Source organism: Hemiscyllium ocellatum, chromosome 8, assembly GCF_020745735.1.
Source record: "Hemiscyllium ocellatum isolate sHemOce1 chromosome 8, sHemOce1.pat.X.cur, whole genome shotgun sequence".
NCBI lineage: Eukaryota > Metazoa > Chordata > Chondrichthyes > Orectolobiformes > Hemiscylliidae > Hemiscyllium > Hemiscyllium ocellatum.
Genome location: NC_083408.1, coordinates 117,323,337 through 117,348,943, shown reverse-complemented (window position 1 = coordinate 117,348,943; position 25,607 = coordinate 117,323,337). Strand labels below are relative to the sequence as shown.

Here is a 25,607-nt window from a genome sequence, read left to right as displayed (position 1 = left end):
ATATTTAAGGCAATGTCCCTGAGAAGTAAGGAATTCAGTAATAGTCCCAGACCTGCCGTTTTTGGGTAAAACCCTGAAGTGGTTATTTGAAGTGGTGAACATTTGAACTCAGATATGTGAAAGTTCTAGGAAAATGCGACCTGATTTTTCAGCATGGATATTGAAGTCCCGCTTAAATGAAGCCTATTGAGGTGAGAGAAAGATTTTGCTTTCTGCTTTGAGTACTGCTTTTGGAATCTGTAAGGAAGTTTCTTTTTGGGATTAATAGCAGTAAATGTAACCATGTCTTTAAGCAAGTCGTTTGGTTTATTCTGTTTTATTTTTCTGTCTAGAAGTTTCCATTCTATTGTTTAAAACTAATTTGCAACATTGTGTGTTCATGTTGCAGTGAGGAATCACCTTGTTAAAACCAACAAGAAAAGAAATAAAAATTCTGATTTATTAAGCCAGATTTAACTCTACGATTTGACCTATCCAAAAATAAGATCAGCTGGGATCAAAACAGTGTCTTTCAAGATTTAAAGGAAATTAGTAATTAGCAAATTAAGTTGAAGCAACATATATTGAATGTACACTAGTTCACTGCTGTTTAAGCATAGCTGCTTCCTGAAGGTTGAGGGAGATGGATTTGATTTGGAATCCTGAAAGGAATTGGTTCAAGTTGAAGACTGAGTGTTCGTCTGAATTCTGTAAGGCAAAACTATGGTCTCCAAGTAGGACTGTTCCACGATGCTTCCATTTAAGTCATCGTTAATAAAGAACAAATATGCAATGATGCAAATTGAAGTACTTGCTGGTTTCTTTGTAGACCTAAATCTGCTTCCAGCTCCTGTCAAGGCTCGCCATCTCAGTCGTCAGCCCGCCATGGCCGTTCTGCCCGGCGTATTCAGGGTGGACCAGGGAGGAACCATGATGTCCTGATGGAGATTCAGTTCAGCAAGGTAGAGATCAGTACCATTCGGTTTCTGACCTGTGAGTACCATGCTTGGTGGTGCTGCTGCTGCTATACTAACTGAATGTTTTGTGAAACATTTGCACCATTGCATTGTGCTTCACATGAGAGCAAAAGCTTTCCATAATTCATTTCTTTTATCCTTTCTTTGCCAGCTTTATCTTATTGTTAACAGATTGACATATTGCTGTCAATCCCCATGTGCCACCCACCCACCACCCCACCCCTCCCAAATTTGGCCTAACTAGTCTGTGAGACAGATAGTTACAAAGACTACATCAATATTAAAAACAGGAATGTCATTTGTTCTTTTCATAACCCCCGTGACATTGTAGTGTAGAAAGTTTTAAATATCTTTAAAAGATATTAACTCTTGTAATGTAGGAAACACAACTGTGAATGTCAACCAAAGGAAGCTTCCACAACAGGTCCCAGTGTGATGTTGTGTGAGGGATAAATAATGGTTCAGACTGGGGGTAACCTATCTGTTCTTCCAATAGTGACCATGGTACCTTTTACATTCTCCTGAGGTAGCAGATATGGCCCTCATTTTAATACTTCATCTGAAAGATAGGGTTCCTCTGGAAGTACAGCACTCCATCAGAATTGCAATAACAGTACCAATCTGAATTTGTTTGCTCAAATCTCTGGAGTAGTCTTTGAATCCACAATCTTCACGCTGACTGAGAGACTGGCTACTACCACTGAGTCAAATTTGGCAGCATTTATCTGGGAGTTCATTCTATGTATTGGTCGCTCTATTGATAAGCATTCTCTCTATGTCAGGCCTAAAGTTATATTTTACTTGTGTGCAATACTTCTTTGCCCTGTTCTTGACATTTAAGATAATATTCTGGATTTACTGTTCCCATTCTTCTAAGAATCTACGGCACCTTACTTCCAAACTGAAAAGTTTCTCCAAGTGGTTCCTTAGGTCTCAGACCCTGACCCTGTCGGTCGTGCTGCTTCTCTGTCCTGCCTCTGGTACTTTAATATCATTCTTGTGTCTCAGTGACTGGAACTGATCACAGGTTTCAGGTGGGTGTTATGGACCAGGCCAGACCCCCTCAAAATATTTCAAGAGAGTAGCCCAGACCCTAACTTTGCTAGTTGCTTTAAGCCGGTGTAAAGTGGATATTCTAGGAGGCATGCAGCCTGGCCAACAACTTGGTTTCAAACAAAACACAATATATTTGCAAGATTACCGAATGAAACACAAACAAAAGAGAACAGAATACAGAATGACTTAACCTATCTGAAAACCCAGCAGATTATCCCAACTTAATGATGCTGTTCCAAATAATTGCAACAATCCCCATAAGCACCCCATTGCAAAAAAAAGTAAAATTCTAACACAGATTCTCATGGGGTGGGACGGGGGAGCAGAGAGAGAGAGAGAGAGAGAGAGAGAGATGGCAGACAGATGTAGCCTGGAACCCCACCTTCCATGTAGCTGTTTCTTGCGTCAGCAGCCTCTCACTGCTTGACTGCTTTTAGTGAACAGCCAGACTGCTCAAACCAAACCAGAGAAAAGCAAGACTGGGAGAACTGGCCACTCCCCTTTCATTGTACAAGTGTTTTTTTTTTAAACTTGAAAGCCTTTTTGTTTGAGGCAGTATCTGTTAGCTATAATCAAATTGGTCCTAAAACCCTTTAAACCTAGGCCTTTTGGAGTCGCTGCTTTTACGATCTCTGAAAAAAAAGCCATGGACAGCATACCTTGTTAACGGAGCAGCAGCATTGCATAGGATTGATCAAAACTGGGCACCTTGCTGAAGATGGGTCTCATTAAACTCAACAGTAATTTGGTTACAGTTTCCCTGACTTGTGTTATACTGTTCGAACTGTTGATTTGTTCATTGCTGTTCTGCATCAATTGCGTATGTTGAATTTCAAGTCTGAAAAAGACACCATGGATGTTTTCAACGTAATTACAAAGCTTTAATGATGTCTCACCAATTTCCCAATCCATGAAAATGCCAGTATTTTATCCATCACTCTACCGTTGCAACCCCTGCGACTATTTAAATAAATGTTTTGCTTGATTTTAGTTCAGTAGCAATCCTTCCAAATAAATGACCTTTCAGTTGAGTTTGAAATCAGTTCACTATTTGATGTCAATGTATTTTTTTTGAAGGTGAAATTTCAGCACGAAGTGTACCCTCAGACAGATTTTCATGAAGATCCAAGTTCAGCAGAGCGTCCCATTTCACGACAAGTCTTCATCGTTCAAGATCTTGAGATCAGAGACCGTCTTGCCACATCCCAGATGAACAAATTCCTCTACTTGTATTCGAGCAAAGAATTCCCAAGAAAGGCTCATTCTAATATGGTGAGGTCCAGGTTTGGAAGGAGGAAACTCAATTAAAAAGCCACTGGGTGAGGTATCCTTTGAACACTTCAGCAGCCCATCTACCTAACCTCTTGGTGTTGGTTGGAAGAGTTCTAAATGGAGCTCAAGGAATGGGTGCACTGAAAATTGTATCTGTCAACGTTGTCTCAAGCAGTTAAGCCTTGGAGGGAGTACAGTGCAGATTCACCAGAATAATACTGAGGCTGAAAGGGTTAATTTATTGAGGTTGCTTTCAAAGACTAGACTTGTATTCCCTCGAGGTTAAAGATTAAGTCTGATGTAATTGAGGCGTTAAAAGAGTTTGTGGGTAGAGCAGGCTCAATGGGCCGAAGTTTCTCTTAATTTGTGCTCAAGTGATTATCTGATGTATAGCCACCTGCCTGCATCAATATTTTTGATCACCCTGTTCAGGTGTATTGCAAGAGTCTTCTTGAGCAGGTGGCTCAAAGGTAGGGGCAGGAAACTCTTCTCAACAAAGACTATGGTTGAAATCTGAAGTGCTGCGTCAAATTGGTGAGGATCAGTTGAAAACTTCGAAACTGAGATTATAGACTTTTGGTTGGTAAGGGTTACACCACCAAAGCAAGTAGTGGAACTGAGATACAGATCAGTCATCACCTCATTGAGTGACAGAAGAGGCTCAAGGACCTTTTCTTGTTCCTACATTCCACTGGTTACATTTCTGCTCATTTTGGAATGAAATTGGTTCTGGTATTAGATCTGCATTCTGTTTGTAAATCACAAACAAGACAACAATTGTGTTTTTTTATTTATTATTTATGGAATATGGTCATTGCTGGCTAGCCAGCATTTAATGTTGCGACAATTGGTTTTCATTGCTGCCTGACTAGCAGACAGTAAGCCCCATGAGGTGTGAGCAGGAGCAAAGTTGATTCTGATATCCTTAAGGAGAAATTGAGGACTGCAGATGCTGGAGATCAGAGCCGAGAGTGTGGTGCTAGCAAAGCGCAGCAGGTCAGGCAGCATCCGAGGAGCAGGAGACTCGACATTTCAGACAAGAGCCTTTCATCAGGAATGAGGCTTGTGAGCCGAGGGATTGGAGAAATAAATGGGAGGGGTGGGTGAAGCGGGAGGCAAGTTAGCTGAGAGTGCCATAGGTGGATGGAGGTGGGGCTAATGGTGATAGGTGAGAGAGGTGGGTGTAGCAGATAGATGGGAAGGAAGATGGACAGGTCAAGAGGGTAGTGTCACATTGCAAAGTTGGAAGTGGGATAAGGTGGAGGGGAGGGAGGGGAAATGAGGAATCTGATGAAATCCACATTGATGCTGTGAGGAATCGGAATGCAAATTACTGGGCTAATGGTAGGATTCTTGGGAGTGCAGATGAGCAGAGAGATCTCGGTGTCCATGTACACAGATCCCTGAAAGTTGCCACCCACGTTGACAGGGTTGTTAAGAAGGCACACAGTGTTTTGGCCTTTATTAATAGAGGGATTGAGTTCCGGAACCAGGAGGTTATGCTGCAGCTGTACAAAGCTCTGGTACGGCCACACTTGGAGTATTGTGTACAGTTCTGGTCACCGCATTATAAGAAGGATGTGGAAGCTTTGGAAAGGGTGCAGAGGAGATTTACAAGGATGTTGCCTGGTATGGAAGGAATGTCTTAAGAGGAAAGGCTGAGGGACTTGAGGCTGTTCTCATGAGAGAGAAGAAGGTTGAGAGGTGACTTAATGGAGACATACAAGATAATCAGAGGGTTAGATATGGTGGACAGGGAGAGCCTTTTTACAAGTATGGGAATGGCAAACACGAGGGGACACAACTTTAAAGTGAGGGGTGATAGATATAAGACAGATGTCAGAGGTAGTTTCTTTACTCCGAGAGTACATAGAACATAGAACATAGAAGGATACAGCGCAGTACAGGCCCTTCGGCCCTCGATGTTGCGCCGACCGAATCCTACCTAACCTATACTAGCCCAATAACTTCCAAATGCCTATCCAATGCCCGCTTAAATGACCATAAAGAAGGAGAGTTCACCACTGATACGGGCAGGGCATTCCATGAACTCACAACCCGCTGTGTGAAGAATCTACCCCTAACATCTGTCCTATACCTACCACCCCTTAATTTAAAGCTATGTCCCCTAGTAACACCTGACTCCATTAGCGGTAAAAGGTTCTTAGTATCTACCCTATCTAAACCCCTAATCATCTTATACACTTCTATCAGATCTCCCCTAAACCTTCTCTTCTCCAATGAGAACAGCCCCAAGTGCCTCAGCCTTTCCTCATAAGATTTTCCTACCATTCCAGGCAACATCCTGGTAAACCTCCTCTGCACTCGTTCTAAAGCTTCCACATCCTTCCTATAGTATGGCGACCAAAACTGCACACACTACTCCAGATGAGGCCTCACCAGAGTCTTATACAACTGCAACATGACCTCAGGACTCCGGAACTCAATTCCTCTGCCAATAAAGCCCAGTACACCATATGCCTTCCTCACAGCACTATTTACCTGGGTGGCAACTTTCAGAGATCTGTGTACATGGACACCAAGATCCCTCTGCTCATCCACACTACCAAGTAGCCTACTATTAGCCCAGTAATCCATCATCTTGTTATTCCTACCAAAGTGAACGACTTCGCATTTAGCTACATTGAATTCCATTTGCCACATTTCCGCCCAGCTCTGCAACTTATCTATATCCCGCTGTAACCTACCACTTCCTTCCTCACTATCCACAACTCCACCGACTTTTGTGTCATCTGCAAACTTGCTTACCCAGCTTTCAAGTCCTTCCTCTAGATCATTTATAAAGATAACAAAAAGCAATGGTCCCAAAACAGATCCTTGTGGTACACCGCTAGTAACTGCGCTCCAAGATGAACATAATCCATCAACTACTACCCTCTGTCTCCTTCCAGCCAGCCAATTCCTAATCCAAACCTCTAATGTATCCTCAATGCCATACCTCCGAAGTTTTAGCATTAGCCTACCATGGGGAACCTTATCGAACGCCTTACTAAAATCCATATACACAACATCTACTGCTTTACCCTCATCCACTTCCTTAGTCACCTTCTCAAAGAACTCAATAAGGTTTGTGAGGCACGACCTGCCCTTCACAAAACCATGCTGGCTATCCCTGATCACGTTATTCCTACCCAGATGTTCATAAATCTTATCCCTTACCATTCTCTCTAAGACTTTGCCCACCACTGAAGTCAGACTCACTGGCCTATAGTTACTAGGGCTATCCCTACTCCCTTTCTTGAACAATGGGACCACATTCGCTATCCTCCAGTCCTTTGGTACTATTCCCGTTGACAATGACGACATAAAAATCCAGGCCAATGGCTCTGCTATCTCCTCCCTAGCTTCCCATAGGATCCTGGGGTAAATGCCATCAGGCCCAGGAGACTTATCTATATTCATCCTTTCCAATATTCCCAAAACCTCTTCCCTGCATATTTCCAGGGCATCCATTCTAATTATTTGTGATTCCATATTCACATCAGCAACAGTGTCCTGTTCCTGAGTGAATACTGATGAAAAGTACTGATTTAATGTCTCTCCAATCTCCTCCGCCTCCACACACAACTTCCCACTACTATCCTTGACTGGACCGATACCTACCCTAGTCATCCTTTTATTCTTGACATACCTATAGAAAGCCTTTGGGTTTTCCCTAATCCTACCAGCTAAAGACTTTTCATGTCCCCTTCTCGCTTCTCTTAGCTCCCTCTTTAGCTCCTTCCTGGCTACCTTATAACTCTCAATCGCCCCTACTGAACCTTCACGCCTCATCTTTACATATGCCGCCTTCTTCCCTTTCACAAGGGACTCCAATTCCTTACTAAACCACGGCTGCCTCACAAGGCCCTTTACACCATGCCTGACTGGTACATACCTATCGAGGACACGCAGTAGCTGCTCCTTGAACAATCCCCACATCTCATTAGTGTTCTTCTCTTGAAGCCTGTTTTTCCAATCCACACATCCTAAGTCATGCCTCACTGCGTCATACTTTCCCTGCCCCCAGCTATAGCTCTTGCCCTGCGGCGCACGATTATCCCTCTCCATCACTAAAGTAAAAGTCACCGAGTTGTGGTCACTGTCCCCGAAGTGCTCACCTACCTCCAAGTCTAACACCTGGCCTGGTTCATTACCTAGAACCAAATCCAATATAGCCTCCCCTCTTGTTGGCCTGTCGACATATTGTGTCAGGAAACCCTCCTGCACACATTGTACAAACACCGACCCATCTAATGAACTCGAGCTATAGCTCTCCCAGTCAATATCTGGGAAGTTAAAGTCCCCCATAACAACCACCCTGCTACCTTCACTCTTTTCCTGAATCATCCTCGCAATATTATCCTCTACTTCTCTAGGACTATTAGGAGGCCTGTAGAAAACACCTAACAGGGTGACCTCACCTTTCCTATTTCTAACCTCAGCCCAAACTACCTCAGATGGCAAGTCCTCTTCCATCGTCCATTCCACTGCTGTGATACTGTCTTTGACAAGTAATGCCACGCCTCCCCCTTTTTTACCCCCATGTCTGATCCTACTAAAACATTTGAACCCTGGAACGTGCAACAGCCATTCTTGTCCCTGTTCTACCCACGTCTCTGTAATGGCCACAACATCGAAGTCCCAGGTACCAACCCACGCTGCAAGTTCACCTACCTTATTCCTTATACTTCTGGCATTGAAGTATACACACTTCAATCCACCTTTCTGGTTACAGGCACCCTCCTTAGAGATCGCTGCATTATTCCTAACATCCCTACACTCAAGGTCCTGTACCCTAAAGCTACAGTCCTGGTTCCCATGCCCCCGCGGAGTTAGTTTAAACCCTCCCAAAGAGCACTAGCAAACCTCCCCCTAAGGATACTGGTGCCCCTCAGGTTCAGGTGTAGCCCATCCTTTTTATAGAGGTCCCACCTTCCCCAGAAAGGACCCCAGTTGTCCAGAAACCGGAATCCCTCCCTCCTGCACCATCCCTGTAGCCACGCATTTAACTGCTCTCTCTCCCTATTCCTCGACTCTCTATCACGTGGCACGGGTAACAAACCAGAGACTACAACTCTGTTTGTTCTAACTCTGAGCTTCCAACCTAGCTCCCTGAAAGCCTGTCTGACATCCTCTCCCTTCTTCCTACCTATATCGTTGGTGCCAACGTGGACCACGATCTGGGGCTGCTCCCCCTCCCCCTTAAGGACCCGGAAAACACGATCAGCGACATCACGTACCCTTGCACCTGGGAGGCAACATACCAAACGTAAGTCCCTGTCGCCCCCACAAAACCGTCTGTCTGTACCCCTCACTATCGAGTCCCCAAGAACTATTGCTCTACCTTTCTCCACCCTACCCTTCTGAGCAATGGGGCCAGGCTCCGTGCCAGAGGCCTGAACCTCGTTGCTTGCCCCTGGTAAGTCATCCCCCCCACAAGTATCCAAAACGGTAGTAAGGGTATGGAATGCTTTGCCTGCATCGGTAGTAGATTCGCCAACTTTAAGTGCATTTAAGTCGTCATTGGACAGGCAAATGGACATACATGGAATAGTGTAGGTGGGATGGGTTTCAGATTAGTATGACAGGGCGGTGCAACATCGAGGGCCGAAGGGCCTGTACTGCGTTGTAATGTTCTATGTTCTATGAGGTAGCAGAGTCCCAAAGCGGAAGATGAGGCGATCTTCCTCCAGATGTCGGTTGGTTAGAGTGTGGCGATGGAGGAGGCCCAGGACCTGCATGTCTTTGGTGGAGTGGGAGGGAGAGTTGAAGTGTCCAGCCACGGGGCAGTGGGGTTGGTTGATGCAGGTGTCCCGGAGATGTTCTCTGAAGCGCTCTGCAAGTAGGCATCCTGTCTCCCCAATGTAGATGAGACTACATTGGGAGCAACGGATATAGTAAGTGACATGTGGAAGTGCAGATAAAACTCTGCTGGATGTGGAAGTCTCCTTTGGGGCCTTGATCGGAGGTGAGGGGGGAGGGATGGGTGCAGGTTTTGCAATTCCTGCCGAGGCAGTGGAAAGTGCCATGTGGGGATGGAGGGTTGGTGGGCAGTGTGGACCTGACGGAGTCGTGGAGGGAGTGGTCTTTACGGAAAGCGGAAAGTGGGAGGGAAATCGGGGTCCGTTTGTTGATGGCGGAAATGGTGGAGGATGATGTGATGTGTACGGAAGTTGGTGGAGTGGAAGATGAGGATCGAGGGGGATTCCGTCCTTGTTGCATTTGGGGGAGTGGGGTTTCAAGGGCGGAGGTGCGGGAAGTGAATGCGATGTGCTGGAGGGCATCATCGACCACTTGGGAGGGGAAACATTTGGTTTGTTTTGAGGTGGAACGGTCCTCCTGGGAGCAGATGAGGTGGAGTAATTGGGATTAAGGGATAGCATTTTTACAGGAGGCAGGGTGGGAGGAGGTGTAGTCTAGGTAGCTGTGGGAGTTGGTGCATTTGTAGAAATGTCCATGTTGAGTCGGTCACCGTTGATGGAGAGAGAGAGGTCCCAGAAGAGGGGGAGAGGCGTCTGAGATGGTCCAGATAAACTTAAGGTCGGGATGAATTATGTTGGTGAATTTGATGAACTGTTCAACCTCCTCGTGAGAGCACAAGGTGGTGCCGATACAGTCATCAATGTAGCAGAAAAAGAGGTGAGGAATGGTGTTGGTGTGACTGTGGATGATGTACTGTTCCACATAACTGACAAAGAGACAGGCGTAGCTGGGCCCATGCGGGTGCCCATGGCTGCCCCTTTCGTCTGGAGGAAATGGGAGGATTCAAAGGAGAAATTATTGAGAGTAAGGACCAGTTCAGCCAAATGAATGAGAGTATCAGTGGAGGGGTGCTGGTGGGGATGTCGGGAGAGGAAGAAACTGAGGGCTTAGAGGCTATCGTCATGGGCGGATAGAGGTGTATAGAAACTGCTTGTTCATGATGAAGATGAGGCTTTGGGGGCTGGGGAAACAGAAGTCTTAGAGGAGGTGGAGGATGTGGGTGGTGTCCCAAATGTATGTGGGGAGCTCCTGGACCGGGAAGGGGGGAATACAACAGTTTCAAGGTATATGTAGATGAGTCCCCCCCCAGCCCCACCCTCCTACCATTTATCTCTCCACCCCCTCGGCTCCCAGTAATCAGCTTTTCTCTGACTTTTTGAAACTTTTAACACTGAAGTATAGACAGGAGTAGGAATAGGCCATTCTGTTCCTCAAGCCTACTCCACCATTCGATGTGACCATGGCTGATCATCAAGCCCAGTTCTGTAATCTCCCCCATATTTAACTCCCTCCTGAAAACACACTTTCTACAGCCACTTTCTATGGTAGAGAATTCCATAGACTCTCCACTCACAGAATGAAGAAATTTCTCCTCATCTTAGTCCTAAAAGGTTTATTTCTTACCCTTAAACTATAACCTCTGGTTCTGGACTCCCCTTGCTGCATCTAACCCATCTAGTCTTGTTAGAATTCTTTGGTTTCTATGAGATCCCTCCTCATTCTTCCATATTTCAGTGAATACAGTTGTAACAAACTCAATCTCTCTCAATATCTTTTTCATATGTCAGTCTTGCCATCCCAGGAATCAATTATATAATAATTTTATTACATCAATCTGTCCCACGTAGTATTGAAAGCTCCAAGTGACCCATAACATTCACAGTCTTTTGAAAGAGACCGTTCTTGATTTCTGTTACCCTTTGTGTGGAAACAGCGACCTTTTGGAAAATGAACATATGGACTGCAACGGTTCAAGAAGGCAGCTCACTACACTTTCAAGGGCATCAAGGGATGGGCAATAAAATGCTGACTAGCCAGTGACTCACACGTCCCATGTCTCACGAGTGAATAAAAGAAAAGAACAATAGAGCACAGGAACAGGCCTTTCGGCCCACCATTTCTGTGCTTACCATCATTCTGACCTAATCCCACCTGCCTGCGGTGGTCTGTTATCTTCTATTCACTCCTGTTCATATATCAGTTTAAATGCCTAAATGTTGCTTTCGTAACTGCTTCTACTACTTCTGCTAGCAGTGAATTCTATACACCTATGTTAAAAAAAACTTTCCCCTCTCACCTTAAACCTATGCCTCTAGTATTTGACATTAACCTCCTGAGAAAAAGACTCTGCCTATTCACCTTACTATGCCGCTCATAATTTTATGTACTTCTATCAGGTCGCCCCTCAGCCTCCAGAGCTTTAGCAAAAACAGGTGTCTGATTTTTAAAAAATAATTCCTTCTTGGTACGTGAACATCACTGATATGGCCTGGACTTGTTGCCCATCCTTTAATGCCACTGAGCTGGTGTGAGGAGCAGCCTAGAACTGAGTACTCGTTGAGACATTTCTGAGGTTGTTTGAGAATCAGCCGTATTGCTGTGGGACTGGAGTCACATGTAAGGCCAGTAGATTTTCGTCCCTTAGGCATGTTAGTGAACTGATGAGTTTTTAATGACAATCTGTTAATTTATGATCACAGTGAATTCTGGATTGATTTATTAATTGAATTTAAATTGTCAGCTGCCATGATGGTATTTGAACTCTGTCTCTGAAACAGTAGTCCTGTTTGAATCCTTTTTAACATTTTGTGTACCTTAATTCGAAGGTCTTTCAGTCTTCTACACTGAGGGAGTGTAAGCGATGTTTATGCACATAGTATTGCCGTTGTAATTTAAAGAATGATAGTAACCTTTCACTATCTCTTCTTCAGCTAACTATTAAGGCATTACACGTGAGTCCAGATTCCACTCAGATGCCTCGCGAGTGCTGTTTACGCATCACACTAATGCCCCTTCGATTAAACATCGATCAGGTTAGTAAAAATGGGAGGGGAAACATGTCCATGCCCTAATCCTATTCTTTCCACCAAACCATATCTGAGTTCATTCTGAACTGAACTATGAGGAAGCTTTTCCTGAACCAATATAAAATCCCTGTGTTCACCAGCTTAACCCTGAATGGCCAGTCTATACACAACAGTTGTGTGTAGGATTATGGATCGGGATGTCTGCCAGTTCTTGCTCACAGTGATGCTAACAGACTCGAAATGTGTTTGAGTTTCCCTCCAATGTCCAAGTAGTTAAGTATTGGAAGGAAATCAGATCCCTGGCAGTCAGAACCAAAATAAGTTCATAAGTTCATTCCCTATTGGACCATCCTCTAATAAAGCAGTGCCTGTAAATCCCACATTATCAGAGAGGGTTTGTGCTGTGAGACTCAAAGTCCCAGTAAGGATCAGTGCCCTTGGAATAAAACATAATTATTTTGGTAAAGTCATATTGACCTGGTGTCACCCTGTGACCTTTGTAGTTGTGAAAGAAAATTGTTTGTGAAACAAATCTGAGGTTTTTTTTCTGAAATACACACAGAATTCTTTTTTGATCCTCCTGATTTTTGTTTTGTCAGCACTCTGATGGATTTTTGATTTCCCTCTGTCTACATTTAGGATGCACTGTTTTTCTTGAAGGACTATTTTACCAGCCTGGCTACCGAGGTAGAGCTGTTAATTCCTCCAGATCCTATACAAGAGGGTGAGTATCAATATCTGGCGGTTGCATTAGAGACAGAGTTCCTAAACACAGCTGTCAGGAATGAAAGTGGGGTGGAGGAGAGGGAAGAAAACTTGTATGTCAGATGTCCTAAAGCTGCTTTAAACTTAATGAAGTGTTTTGAATGTATTTGCTATTGTAATATAGGATGTACAGTAAGCGCCCATTAAAACCTTTCAGTGAATCCCTCTCCCCAACTCATTCAATTCAACATCCTCACTCTGCTTCAAGGACTTGCCTTTGACCTTAACTCTCTCAACTGAGGCCTAACCCCACCCATTTTGCTCCACGTTCAGTTTCAGGGCCTTCAGAATTCTTTGGAACTGTTTCCCTGCAGGCCACTCCACACCCTTCTCCCTCCACTGTGTCTGCTCCCTAAACCTACCTGTTCTTTCTGTTGTTCCACTCATTCTGCTCTTACAACTGCTTGGCCTCCATTTTCATAATATGAAGCACCACTCAAGGCTGTAGCTGCTTCATGAATGCATGTTCCTTGTCTTACATACACCTCAAAGAGTTGTGCAGATGCCTGGATTTCAAATCCAGAGAATGGAAATTCAGATCTCATCTTAATTTTAATTCAGTTTCTTAAACTTTTATCTTGCTAGGAGCTGTTAGATTGTTGTAAAATACAGTTGTTTATTTATGTCCTTTATGAAAAGGGATTTGTTGTACTTACCCAGCCTCGGACCATAACTGACTCTGGTCCCTGCACCAATGTGGTTCACTCTTAACTGCCCTCTGAAGGAAACCACCAAGCTGAGTTAATGAGGAATGAGCATTGAATGCGAGGGGAGGCTGTTAGTGCAAGTAAATCTGACTGGCTTCCTGCTTCAGATTGCTAAGTATTGGAGCAGCTGGTGGGAATAGATCTATGTCCATATTTTCTTGGCTGCCCTCTCATTTTATCACCATGCAGCTTAGGGATATTATTTGAGATTCACATAGTTGAGATATTGGGAGAGCAGCCTGTGTAACCATTATTGCATGAATTGCATCTCTTGTCCCCAGTGAGAAAAACTCCTGGAACTGACACCAACAGCAGCCTTTCCAAAAATGGAACCACTGCTGCAGACCATGGCCCCATTATTACTCTGCCGGGTCACAGCAACCACAGGCCGGATCCTTTAACTGCTGCTAGCAGGGTGCCAGTCAGCGAGCCAGAAGCTGTCTCAGTGCCATTCAGGGATCAGCCAATCTTCTTCCGGTAAGCCTTCCTCATTCTCTTATTGTTTGAGTACTAAGCTGTAAGAGAAATCAAGCCAAGCAATTGAACATAAAATTGTACAGGCCCTTGGGTTCATCATGCTCTGTGTCAACTATGATGCCATTCTAAGCTAATCCCATCTGCCTGCCTGTACTTGGTCTGTATCCCTCTATTCCCTGCCTGTTCATGTGTCTGCCGAAGTGTCTCTTAAACATTGCTGTTGTCTGTGTTTCTATCGCCTCATTCGGCAGCACATTCCTGGCATCTGCTTCCCTCTGTGTAAAAATTCTTACCTCACACATCCCTCGCAGCTTAAACCTAAGCCCCTTAGTATTTGACGTTTCCACCCAAGGAGAAACTCTCTGACTATCTGTCCCATCCATGCTTGTCACAGTTTTATATACTTCTATCTCGTCGCCTTCAGCCTTTGACACTCTCGTGAAAACAATCCATGTTTGTCCAACCTCTCCTTATAACTAATACACTCCAGTTTAGGCGATATCCTGGTAAACCTCTTTTGCATCCTCTCCAAAGCTTCTGCATCTTTCCTGAAGTGTGATGACCAGAAATGCACACAGTACTCCAAGCTAACTCAGGTCTTATACAGCTGCAACATGCCCTGCACACGTTTATACTTAGTGCCCTGACTAATGAAGGCAAGCGTCCTGTATGCCTTGTTTATCACCTTATCCTCTTTTGTTGTCACTTTTAGGGAGCTATTAACTTACCCCCCAAGATTCCTCTGTGTATCAATGCTCCCAAGGGTCCTGTAATTTACTGTATACATTCCTCTTGCATTTAACTGCCATGTCTTCACCCAACTTTCTAACTGGTCCATATCCTGCTGTGTCCTTTCATAGCCATCCACAACGCCAACTTTTGTCATCTGCAGACTTACTAATCAGACTAATATATATTACAAAGAACAGAGGTCCCAGCACTGATCCTTGTGGAACACCGCTGGTCACAGACCCCCCAGTCAGAAAAACACCCCTTCACAACTATTCTCTGCCTTCTGTGATCAAGTCAATTGCCAAATCACCATTGATCCCATGTGACTTAATCTTCTGGATCAGCTGACCATGAGGGATCTTGTCAAATGCTGTAATCAAGTCCATGTGGACTACATCCCTGATGATGTTACTGTCCTCATCAATCATCAATACTTCCTCAAAATATTCAACCAGGCCTGTGATGCAAGGCCTCCCCTGTAAGAAGCCATGCTGACTATCCCTAATACATCCATTCTTCTCCAAGTGCGAGTCAATCTTGTTCCTGAGATTCTTCTCCAGTAACTTCTCTACCATTCACGTAAGGCTCACCGGCCTATAATTTCCTGGATTATCCCTGTTGTTGTTCTTAAACAAAGGATCAGCAAGGGCTATTCTCCAGTCTTCTGGACCTCGCCGGCTAAAGAGGATACAGAAATCTCTCTCAATCTACTCCTTGCCTCCTTTAGTCTCCTGCAGTAGATTCCCAATAGGCCCTGGGGTCTTTAAAATTTTAAGGATTTTCAAGATATCTAACACCACCACCTCCTTAATATTGACATGCAATGGAATATCAACGTATCCCTCCCTAATCTTAGCATCATCCATGTCCTCCTCCTTGGTGAATGTCAAGTATTCATTAAGGACTTTGCCCACTTCTTCTGGTTCCAGGTGTAAATTTCCTTCTTTGTTTTGGTGGACCTACCCTTTCCCTAGCTAACCTATTACTCCTAACATATGTATATGATATCATACTTGGCAAGGACATTTCCTGGCCGTCCTAACCCTCCTCATTTCTTGTTTAGGTTCTTTTCTGCTTCCTTTATACTTTTGGAGAGCGTTGTTTGATTTCAGTTACTGAATCTTACTGTTCTCCTCTTTCATCCTCACAGGAACATGCCAGTCCGGAACTCGAATAAACTGGCCTTTAAAAGATTCCCACGTCAGATGTGGATTAAACGCCTCAAACATCTGCCCTTAATCTAATTTCTCCAAATCCTGCCTAAACCGTTGTAACTAGCCTTCCCCCAGTTTATCACAAATCCAGGCTCTAACCTCATTTGCCTTAGTTGTTGTATTCCTTACATTAAAATAATTACATTTCAGACCACCTGTCCTGCTGTGTTCACTAACCTGGCCATGCTCCCTCATTTATAAAGAAAGAGAATTATAAAGCAGAGACCTTATGTTAGACTTGTACAGAATCTTGCTTAGATGCTCCATCTTATATACTGTGAGTAATTCTGATCAGCATTATAGAAAGATCATATTGAGGCTCTGTGTACAAGGAATAATTCAAAAGGATGACTCATGGAAGACAGTTTGAGAAAGGGGAGCATTTTCAGGATGGCAACCTATAACTAGGGGAGCCCCACAGAGATTGGTGCTTGGGCCGCAGTTATTTACAATGGATGTCAATGATCTGGATGAGAAACGTTGATGTACTGTTGCCAAGTTTGAAGATGATGGAAAAATAGGTTTGAAGGCAGGTAGTGAGGATAACAGAGTGAGTTTGCAGAGGATTTAAATAGGTTAAGGTGAGTGAGCAAAAACTTGGAGGATTAAATATAATATTAGGAAATGTGAGATAATGCAGAAAAAATAGAGGAGCTGATATTATTTAAGTAGAGAAAGACTTCAGAAAGCTACAGCACAGAGGCATTTGGGAATCCTCGTCCATGAATTACAAAAGGTAGCATCCAAATTCAGCGATTTAGAAGGAAGGCAAATGGAATGTTGGTCTTAAAGGGAATGGGGTAGAAAAAAGGGGAAGTCTTGCTAACTATGCAAGGAACTAGTCAGACCACAGCTGGAATACTGTGAACGGTTTGTGCCTGTTATCTAAGGAAAGACATACTGGCCTTGGAGGTAAAAACAATGACTGCAGATGCTGGAAACCAGATTCTGGATCAGTGGTGCTGGAAGAGCACAGCAGTTCAGGCAGCATCCAAAGTGCAGCGAAATCGACATTTCGGGCAAAAGCCCTTCATCAGGAATGGAGGCAATCTAGAGAAGGTTCATTTGGTTGATATCAGGTATAGAGGGTTTGTCTAATGAGGAATGGTTGAGTATTGGGCCTGTGCTGACTGAAGTTTGGAAAAATAGGGGGACCTTATTGAAACATACAAGATTCTTATGGGATTTGACAAGGTAAGTGCTGAGAAGTTGTTTTTTCCTTGTGGGAGAATCTGGGACCAGAGGGTATAAGTCTGAAATAAAGAGTTGTGCATTTAAAACAAAGATGAGAGTAATTTCTTCCCTTGGAGTGTAGTGAATTTGTTGAATCCTTTATTGCAAGAGCTGTCAAGAATGGGTCATTAAATACACTCTCAGATGAGAAAGACAGATCCTTAATCATTAAGGGAATTGAGAGGTTTGGGAAAAGACAGGAAAGTGGAGTTGAGGATTTTGGATCAGCCAGAAGCTCGTTGAATGATGAAGCAGACTCACTCGGCCTAATTGCATACATCCGCTCCTTTGTCTTCTAGTTTTGTGCTTGGGCTCTTTGGAAGACAGTTCTAAGGATGATCTGCTGGTGGTCTTTAATAGTGCCATTCTAGTTCTGTGCTTGTCTTTCAATTAAACAGCCCTGTGAAGAGATACATTTTAGGCATCATACTTGATTGTTTGCATGCTTGTGTGTGAGAGACAGTGTGTCTCTGTTAACCTACTGGCTTTTGAGGCATACACATCCAGAGCAGGAGTAGACCATTTAGCCCCTTGAGCCTGCTCTGCCATTCAATAAGATGGTGACTGATCTGATTGTAACTTCAACATAACATTCACCTTTCACTCCTTTTGCTTAACAAGAATCTATCTGCTTTAAAATATTCAAGGATTCTACTTCCATCACCTTCAGACAAGAGAGTTCCAAAGACTCATGATACTCTGAGAGAAAGGCTTTCTCCTCATCTCTATTAAATGGGTGACCCTTGAATAATGGCCTCTAATTGTAAATTCTCCCAAAGAGGAAATTTCCTCCTTACATTTACCTTGCCAAGACTCCTCAGGATCTTGTGTGTTTCAACCAAATCACCCCTTACTCTTATTAACTGAAATGGAGTATGTGGCTTGGCTGTTTATTTTCATATTCACTGACAGTGAATTTCATTTTCATTCCAGGGAATTTCGCTTCACATCAGAAGTGCCAATCCGACTGGATTACCATGGCAAGCACATGTCCATGGATCAAGTAAGTTGAGAGAATTTAGGGACTAATGTCTAGTTTGTGTTGTTTGTCTGGCAAAATTCATTTGTTGAACAGGTGTGGAACAAGAGTAGTTCAGTCTTATCCATTGCATTTGAGATTAAGTGTTTCTAATTTGTATTATTCAGCAGGGAAATGCATCTACAATTCGAGAGCTGATGTCACCACCAGGGTAGCTGCAGGTGACAATTCCTATCCCTTTGCTCCCAAGAGCAGACAGAGACCACAGCCTTCCCCAACAATTTTCCATCCTTTTCTGTGTCGGTGGGCAAAAGATGTCATGTATTAGAAAATTGTAGGGAGAATGCAGGAGATTTACCCTTGATAATTGTTATTAAGTAAGGCTGTGCAGGCATGATGGGTAGAATGATCTCCTCCTGTGCGAGAACACTCCTGTGATATAGATCAACTTTCATTTCATTGAATGGCACAGCAGACTTGAGGGACTAAACAGTATCCAGTTTAGCACCTTCCGTGATAGAGATATTGTAAAGCATTTATCAGTCAGTGAATTATCTTTGAAAAATATGATGTCCCAATCTAGTCAATTTGCGCACAGGAAGGTACACTACAAACTACAGTGAGGTAAGAGCAAAGAACAATACAGCACAGGAACAGGCCCTTCAGCCCTCCAAGCCTGCACCAACGCATTTTACCCTTCAATACTAAAACTATCTTCACTATTCCCTTCCTATTCATATGTATTTGTCCAGATGCTTCTTGAATGCTACTGTTGCGCCTGCCTCCACCGCCACCTCTGGCAGTGCACTCCAGGCACGCACCACCCTTTGTGTGAAATACATCCCTTGCATATCTCCTTTAAACTCTGCACCCCCACCCCCCCAGCCACAGCTTGAACCTGCCCTCTAGTAATTGACCCCTTCACCCTTTCCACTCTATCTATGCCATTTACTATCTTATAAACTTCTTATCAGGTCGCCCCTCAACAAATCCAGTCTAGCTAACCTTTCTTCTTAGCTAAAATCCCCCATAACAGACAACATCCTGGTAAACCTTTTCAGTATCCTCCCCAAAGCATCCACGCCCTTCTGGTAGTGTGCTGACCAGAACTCTACACAATATTCCAAGTGTGGTCTAACTAAAGTTCTACAGAGCTGCAGCATAACTTGTCTATCCTTATACTCAGTGCCCCTTCAAATGAAGACAAGTATGCCATAGGCCTTTTTCACCCCCTTATCTATCTGCGCTGCCACCTTCAGTGATCTGTGGACCTGCACACCCAGATAAATAACCAGTTCATCCGTTTTTGCTGATGTTTATTGGGAAATAAATATTGTCTGGGAAATTAGGGAGAACTGTCTTGCTCCTCTTCGAGATGCTGCAGTTTATATCCACCTGAGGAAGCAGATTGCATCTGGTGTCATTTAGTGGATGGCACCGTCAGTGGTACTGTACTATCTCAGCACTGGGATGAGTGTCACCTGAGATGGAGCTTAAATTCACTACCTTCAATCCCTTTGGGATGCAATCTACTGAGCTGATTAATATAAGTGAACGGTTGCACATGGGAAAGAATGAGTTAGAACAATGGTTAGAGCACAGAAGGAGGCCATTCAGTCTATCATGTCCTTGCAGAGTCTCTGCAAGAATGTAACTCAGTTAATGTCACTGCCTTGTCTTTTCCCTATATGCCTGGAAAATATTTCCTGTTCAGATAATTAACAAATTATCTTTTGAAACCCAAGATTAAATCTTCCTCAACCATAGTCAGGCAATGTATTCCAGATCCTAACTATTCACTGAATGAAAAGAAATGTCCTCATGTTGCCTTTGGTTCCTTTAAGAATTGCTTTAAATCAGAGTCTCCTGGTTCTCGAATGATTTAGCTCAACACATTTGTCAAATTTCTTCTCAGCCTTCTCTTTAAGGAGAACATATCCAGCTTCTTCATTCTATCCATATAAGTGAAGCTACTTCTCTCTGGAACCATGCTTGTTAACTGTTCTGCACACTTGCTAATGCCTTCGCATCCTTCCTGAAGTGTGATGCAGAGAATTGTACGTAATAATCCGACCTTTACACCGCTGAGGCCAAACGCCAGCTCGCGGACGCCTCCTCTTATCGCCCCCTCGACCACGACCCCACCTCCCACCACCAAACCATCATCTCCCCGACCATCCATAACCTCATCAGCTCAGGGGATCTCCCATCCACCGCCTCCATCCTCATAGTCCCACAACCCCGCACCGCCCGTTTCTACCTCCTGCCCAAAATCCACAAACCTGAATGCCCCGGCCGACCCATTGTCTCAGCCTGCTCCTGCCCCACCGAACTCCTCTCCGCATACCTTGACACAGTTCTGTCCCCTTTAGTCCAAGAACTCCCCACCTACGTTCGGGACACCACCCACGCCCTCCACCTCCTCCAGGATTTTCGCTTCCCCAGTCCCCAACGCCTTCTTTTCACGATGGACATCCAGTCCCTGTACACCTCCATCCCCCATCACGAAGGACTCAAAGCCCTCCATTTCTTCCTTTCCCGCCGCACCAACCAGTACCCTTCCACTGACACCCTCCTTCGACTGACTGAACTGGTCCTCACCCTGAATAACTTCTCTTTTCAATCCTCCCACTTCCTCCAAACTAAAGGAGTTGCCATGGGCACCCGCATGGGCCCCAGCTATGCCTGTCTCTTCGTAGGATATGTGGAACAGTCCATCTTCCGCAACTACACTGGCACCACCCCCCACCTTTTCCTCCGCTACATCGATGACTGTATCGGCGCTGCCTCGTGCTCCCACGAAGAGGTTGAACAGTTCATCAACTTTACTAACACCTTCCATCCCGACCTCAAATTCACCTGGACTGTCTCAGACTCCTCCCTCCCCTTCCTAGACCTTTCCATTTCTATCTCGGGCGACCGACTCAACACAGACATCTATTATAAACCGACTGACTCCCACAGCTATCTGGACTACACCTCCTCCCACCCTGCCCCCTGTAAAAACTCCATCCCATATTCCCAATTCCTTAGTCTCCGCCGCATCTGCTCCCAGGAGGACCTGTTCCAACACCGCACAGCCCAGATGGCCTCCTTCTTCAAGGACCGCAGATTCCCCCCAAACGTGGTCGACGATGCCCTCCACCGCATCTCCTCCACTTCCCGCTCCTCCGCCCTTGAGCCCCGCCCCTCCAACCGCCACCAAGACAGAACCCCACTGGTTCTCACCTACCACCCCACCAACCTGCGCATACAGCGTATCATCCGCTGTCATTTCCGCCACCTCCAAACGGACCCCACCACCAGGGATATATTTCCCTCCCCTCCCCTATCGGCGTTCCGCAAAGGCCACTCCCTTCGTGACTCCCTCGTCAGGTCCACACCCCCCACCAACCCAACCTCCACTCCCGGCACCTTCCCCTGCAACCGCAGGAAATGTAAAACTTGCGCCCACACCTCCTCCCTCACATCCCTCCAAGGCCCCAAGGGATCCTTCCATATCCGCCACAAATTCACCTGTACCTCCACACACATCATCTATTGCATCCGCTGCTCCCGATGTGGCCTCCTCTACATTGGGGAGACGGGCCACTTACTTGCGGAATGCTTCGGAGAACACCTCGGGGACGCCCGGACCAACCAACCCAACCACCCCGTGGCTCAACACTTTAACTCTCCCTCCCACTCCACCAAGGACATGCAGGTCCTTGGACTCCTCCACCGGCAAAACATAACAACACGACGGTTGGAGGAAGAACGCCTCATCTTCCGCCTGGGAACCCTCCAACCACAAGGAATGAACTCGGATTTCTCCAGTTTCCTCATTTTCCCTCCCCCCACCTTGTCTCTGTCGGTTCCCTCAACTCAGCACCGCCCTCCTAACCTGCAATCTTCTTCCTAACCTCTCCGCCCCCACCCCACTCCGGCCTATCACCCTCACCTTGACCTCCTTCCACCTATCACATCTCCATCGCCCCTCCCCCAAGTCCCTCCTCCCTACCTTTTATCTTAACCTGCCTGCCACCCTCTCCTCATTCCTGATGAAGGGCTTATGCCCGAAACGTCGAATTTCCTATTCCTTGGATGCTGCCTGACCTGCTGTGCTTTAACCAGCAACACATTTTCAATTGTACGTAATACTCCAGTCAAGGCTGAATCTGTTTTATAAACTTTCACCATAATTTGGGTGCCTTTATCAATCTTTCTCTGTGTATAAGGCCCAGGATCCTGTTTGACTCATTAACCACAATCGCAACCTACCCTACCATCTTGAACAATTTGTGCTCTTAGACCTTAGACCCCTGGCCCCCATTTGGATCTGTATTCTTTATTATGTTACCCTTCCTCATTGTTCCTCCCAAAATATATCCGTTTAACCCTGAATTTGCTATTTGCTTAGTTTAATCTTCTGATCAATATAAAGCTGGAAGCAAACACCTTGTACAGCATTCCCTGATCACTGAGGCAGAGGAATGTGAACTGTAGCTGTAGTCACTGGAACCAGCTCACTCCTGGGCAAAGGCTTCTGAAATGGGCTTTGGGTTTAATGCTGCCTGATCACAAAGTCCACAAAACTCTTGTCTCCATGTTTCTATTTTACAGGGTACCTTAGCAGGGATCCTAATTGGACTGGCCCAACTGAACTGCTCGGAGTTGAAGTTGAAGAGGTTGTGTTACAGACATGGGTAAGAGTGCAGCCTGTCCAAATAAAATCACTCCAATCTAATACTGACTCGCCGTTCTGAATTAATCTCACAGTGCCCAGATCTGCCTCTTGTCTAGGATCAGAACAAAACCCTCCAACTCCCTTTTTTGTGGATCTTTGCCGTGTGGAAGAGATGGGAGTGACTCCTTATGGGTACCTTTGTGCGTCTAATGTGCTTCTTGAGGAGGTTTTTGCATTGTGGTATTAGTTAGTCATCTATGCAATGGTGGAAATTGTAGGGTCAAGAAGCCCCAACATCACCTTTAGGTTGACCAACACAGCACAGCCCCCATCAACTGTCTTCAACCTGTGTGATTCCCAACTCAAGCTTCCAACTGGGGTTTGGAATTCATTAATCCTTCCTTTTCCTTTTGGGGCGAGAGATGGGCCCCAGCTATGCCTGTCTCTTTGTCGGTTACATAGAACAGACCATTTTCCAGAGTTACACCGGCACCACTCCCCACCTCTTCCTCCGCTACACTGATGACTGCACGGCGCCACCTTGTGCTCCCACAATTTCACAAACACGTTCCACCCAAACCTTAAATTCACCTGGACCATCTCTGACACCTCCATTCCCTTCCTAGACCGCTCCATCTCCATCCATGAGGACTGATTCAACACTGACATTTTATTCAAATCCACCGACTCCTTCAGCTACCTGGATTACACCTCCTCCCACCCTACCTCCTACAAAAATGTTATCCCGTATTCCCAATTACTCTGCCTCTGCCGCATCTGCTCCCAGGAGGACCAGTTTCACCACAGAACACACCAGATGGCCTCCGTCTTTAAAGACCAAAATTTCCTCTCCCACATGGTTGAAGACGCCCTCCAACACATCTCATTCATGTCCTGCATCTCTGCCCTCGAACCCCACCCCTCCAACCGCAACAAGGACAGAATCCCCCGTCCTCACCTTCCACCCCACCAACCTCCACATTAATCGTATCATCCGCTAACATTTTCCCCACCTACAAATGGACCCCATCACCAGAGATATATTTCCCTCCCCACCCCTATCCGCTTTCCACAAAGATGTTCCCTCTGTGACTACCTGGTCAGGTCCACGCCCCTAACAAGCCACCCTCCCCAGCTACCACAGGAATTGCAAAACCTGCGCCCACACCTCCTCCCTCACCTCCATCCAAGGCCCTAAAGGAGCCTTCCACATCCATCAAAGTTTCACCTGCACATCCACCAATGTCATTTATTGTATCCATTGCTCCCAATGTGATCTCCTCTGCAGTGGGGAGACGGGACACCTTCTTGCAGAGCGTTTTAGAGAACATCTCCAGGACACCCGCACCAATCAACTCAACCACCCTGTGGCCGAACATTTCAACTCCTCCCTCCCCACTTTGCTGAGGATCTGCAGGTCCTGTGCCTCCTCCATCACCACTCCCTCACTACCCGACGCCTGGAGGAAGAATGCCCCATCTTCCACTTTGGGACCCTTCAACCCCAGGGCGTCAATGTGGACTTCACCAGTTTCCTCATTTCCCCTTCCCCCACCTTACCCCAGTTCCAACCTTCCAGCTCAGCACCATCCTCATGACCTGTCCTACCTGTCAATCTTCCTTCCCATCTATCCAATCCGCCCTCCTCTCCGACCTATCACCTTCACCCCCACTTCCATCCACCTATTGCACTCTTAGCAACCTTCTCCCCAGCCTCACCCCCCTCCCATTTATCTTTCCACCCCCAAAGCTCCCAGCCTTATTCCTGATGAAGGGCTCCAGCCTGAAACGTTGATTCTCCTGCTCCTTGGATGCTGCCTGACCTGCTGTGCTTTTCCAGCACCACACTCGCGACCCACCCAGTCATATCCATCAATGAACCTGTGTGGTTTTGTTCTGCAGATTGCTGGGAGTGGACAAGCTCATCTCCTACGCATTGAATGAGTGGCTGACTGACATCAAGAAAAATCAGCTGCCCGGTATTCTTGGTGGTGTGGGACCCATGCATTCCTTGGTGCAATTAGGTGAGAGTTGACAATACAAATGATGCTGAACAGCCCACTCACGTAGTACAGGGAATCATGGTTCCTTATTTTCAGGCCCAGAGAACTGACTATCTCCTGAGGTGGTCAATGTTGCCTGTTTTTAATTTACACCCCATGACGCTGAAGCAGTCACTAACAGTGGAAGGAATGGATTCAAACTCCAATGTAATCCCCCAATATCAATAGCCCGGGGGTTACTAATCACCAGAAATTGAAGAGGAATATCCATATAAGTACTGTGGCTATGAAAGCAGGTCAGAGGCTGGGGATTCTATGGCGAGTGGTCACCTCACGACCACCATCTATAAGATACAGTCAGGAGTGTGATGAAGTACTCCCCACTAGTGTTTCCTCTCATTCTCTTAACAGCTGTGTGGGCCTCTGAGGCACATACAGGTCAGTGAGCGTCGCTATCCCCTTGACAACATAGATGCAGCTCCAATAGTACTTATGAAGCATGACATCGTCTAGAGCAAGCTGCTTCGTTAACACATACCATTGCGTTCTTTTGAACAAGAAAACAGGGAAATGGTATTCAATGAGGGAAGATGACCCTGTATATGAAGTAATGTAAATTTTGAAGGCAATTAAATAATCTCCAGTTCTTTTTATGAACTGTTTGAAGCTGTATGATTCACAGCTAATTATATGGTGGGGCTATGGCCTAGTGGTATTATCTGTTAAACCAGAGACCCATGGCAAATGGTGGAATTT

General features: G+C 45.4%; 1 protein-coding gene across 4 annotated transcripts in view; it reads left to right on the top strand.

Annotated features, from left to right (window-relative positions):
• LOC132818447 (autophagy-related protein 2 homolog B-like) overlaps positions 1-25,607 on the top strand; it is a 114,316-nt gene that overhangs the window by 76,436 nt on the left and 12,273 nt on the right. For all 4 annotated transcript variants that reach the window (XR_009644993.1, XM_060829518.1, XM_060829520.1 and 1 more), the window contains exons 32-39: positions 809-941; positions 3,090-3,284; positions 11,981-12,082; positions 12,716-12,800; positions 13,830-14,025; positions 18,138-18,207; positions 22,786-22,868; positions 24,751-24,872. Coding sequence is in view for 3 of the 4 variants with exons in the window: in XM_060829518.1 (XP_060685501.1) it covers positions 809-941; positions 3,090-3,284; positions 11,981-12,082; positions 12,716-12,800; positions 13,830-14,025; positions 18,138-18,207; positions 22,786-22,868; positions 24,751-24,872 (986 nt within the window). In the remaining variant the exon portion in view is untranslated. The remainder of the gene's footprint in view (positions 1-808; positions 942-3,089; positions 3,285-11,980; positions 12,083-12,715; positions 12,801-13,829; positions 14,026-18,137; positions 18,208-22,785; positions 22,869-24,750; positions 24,873-25,607) is intronic.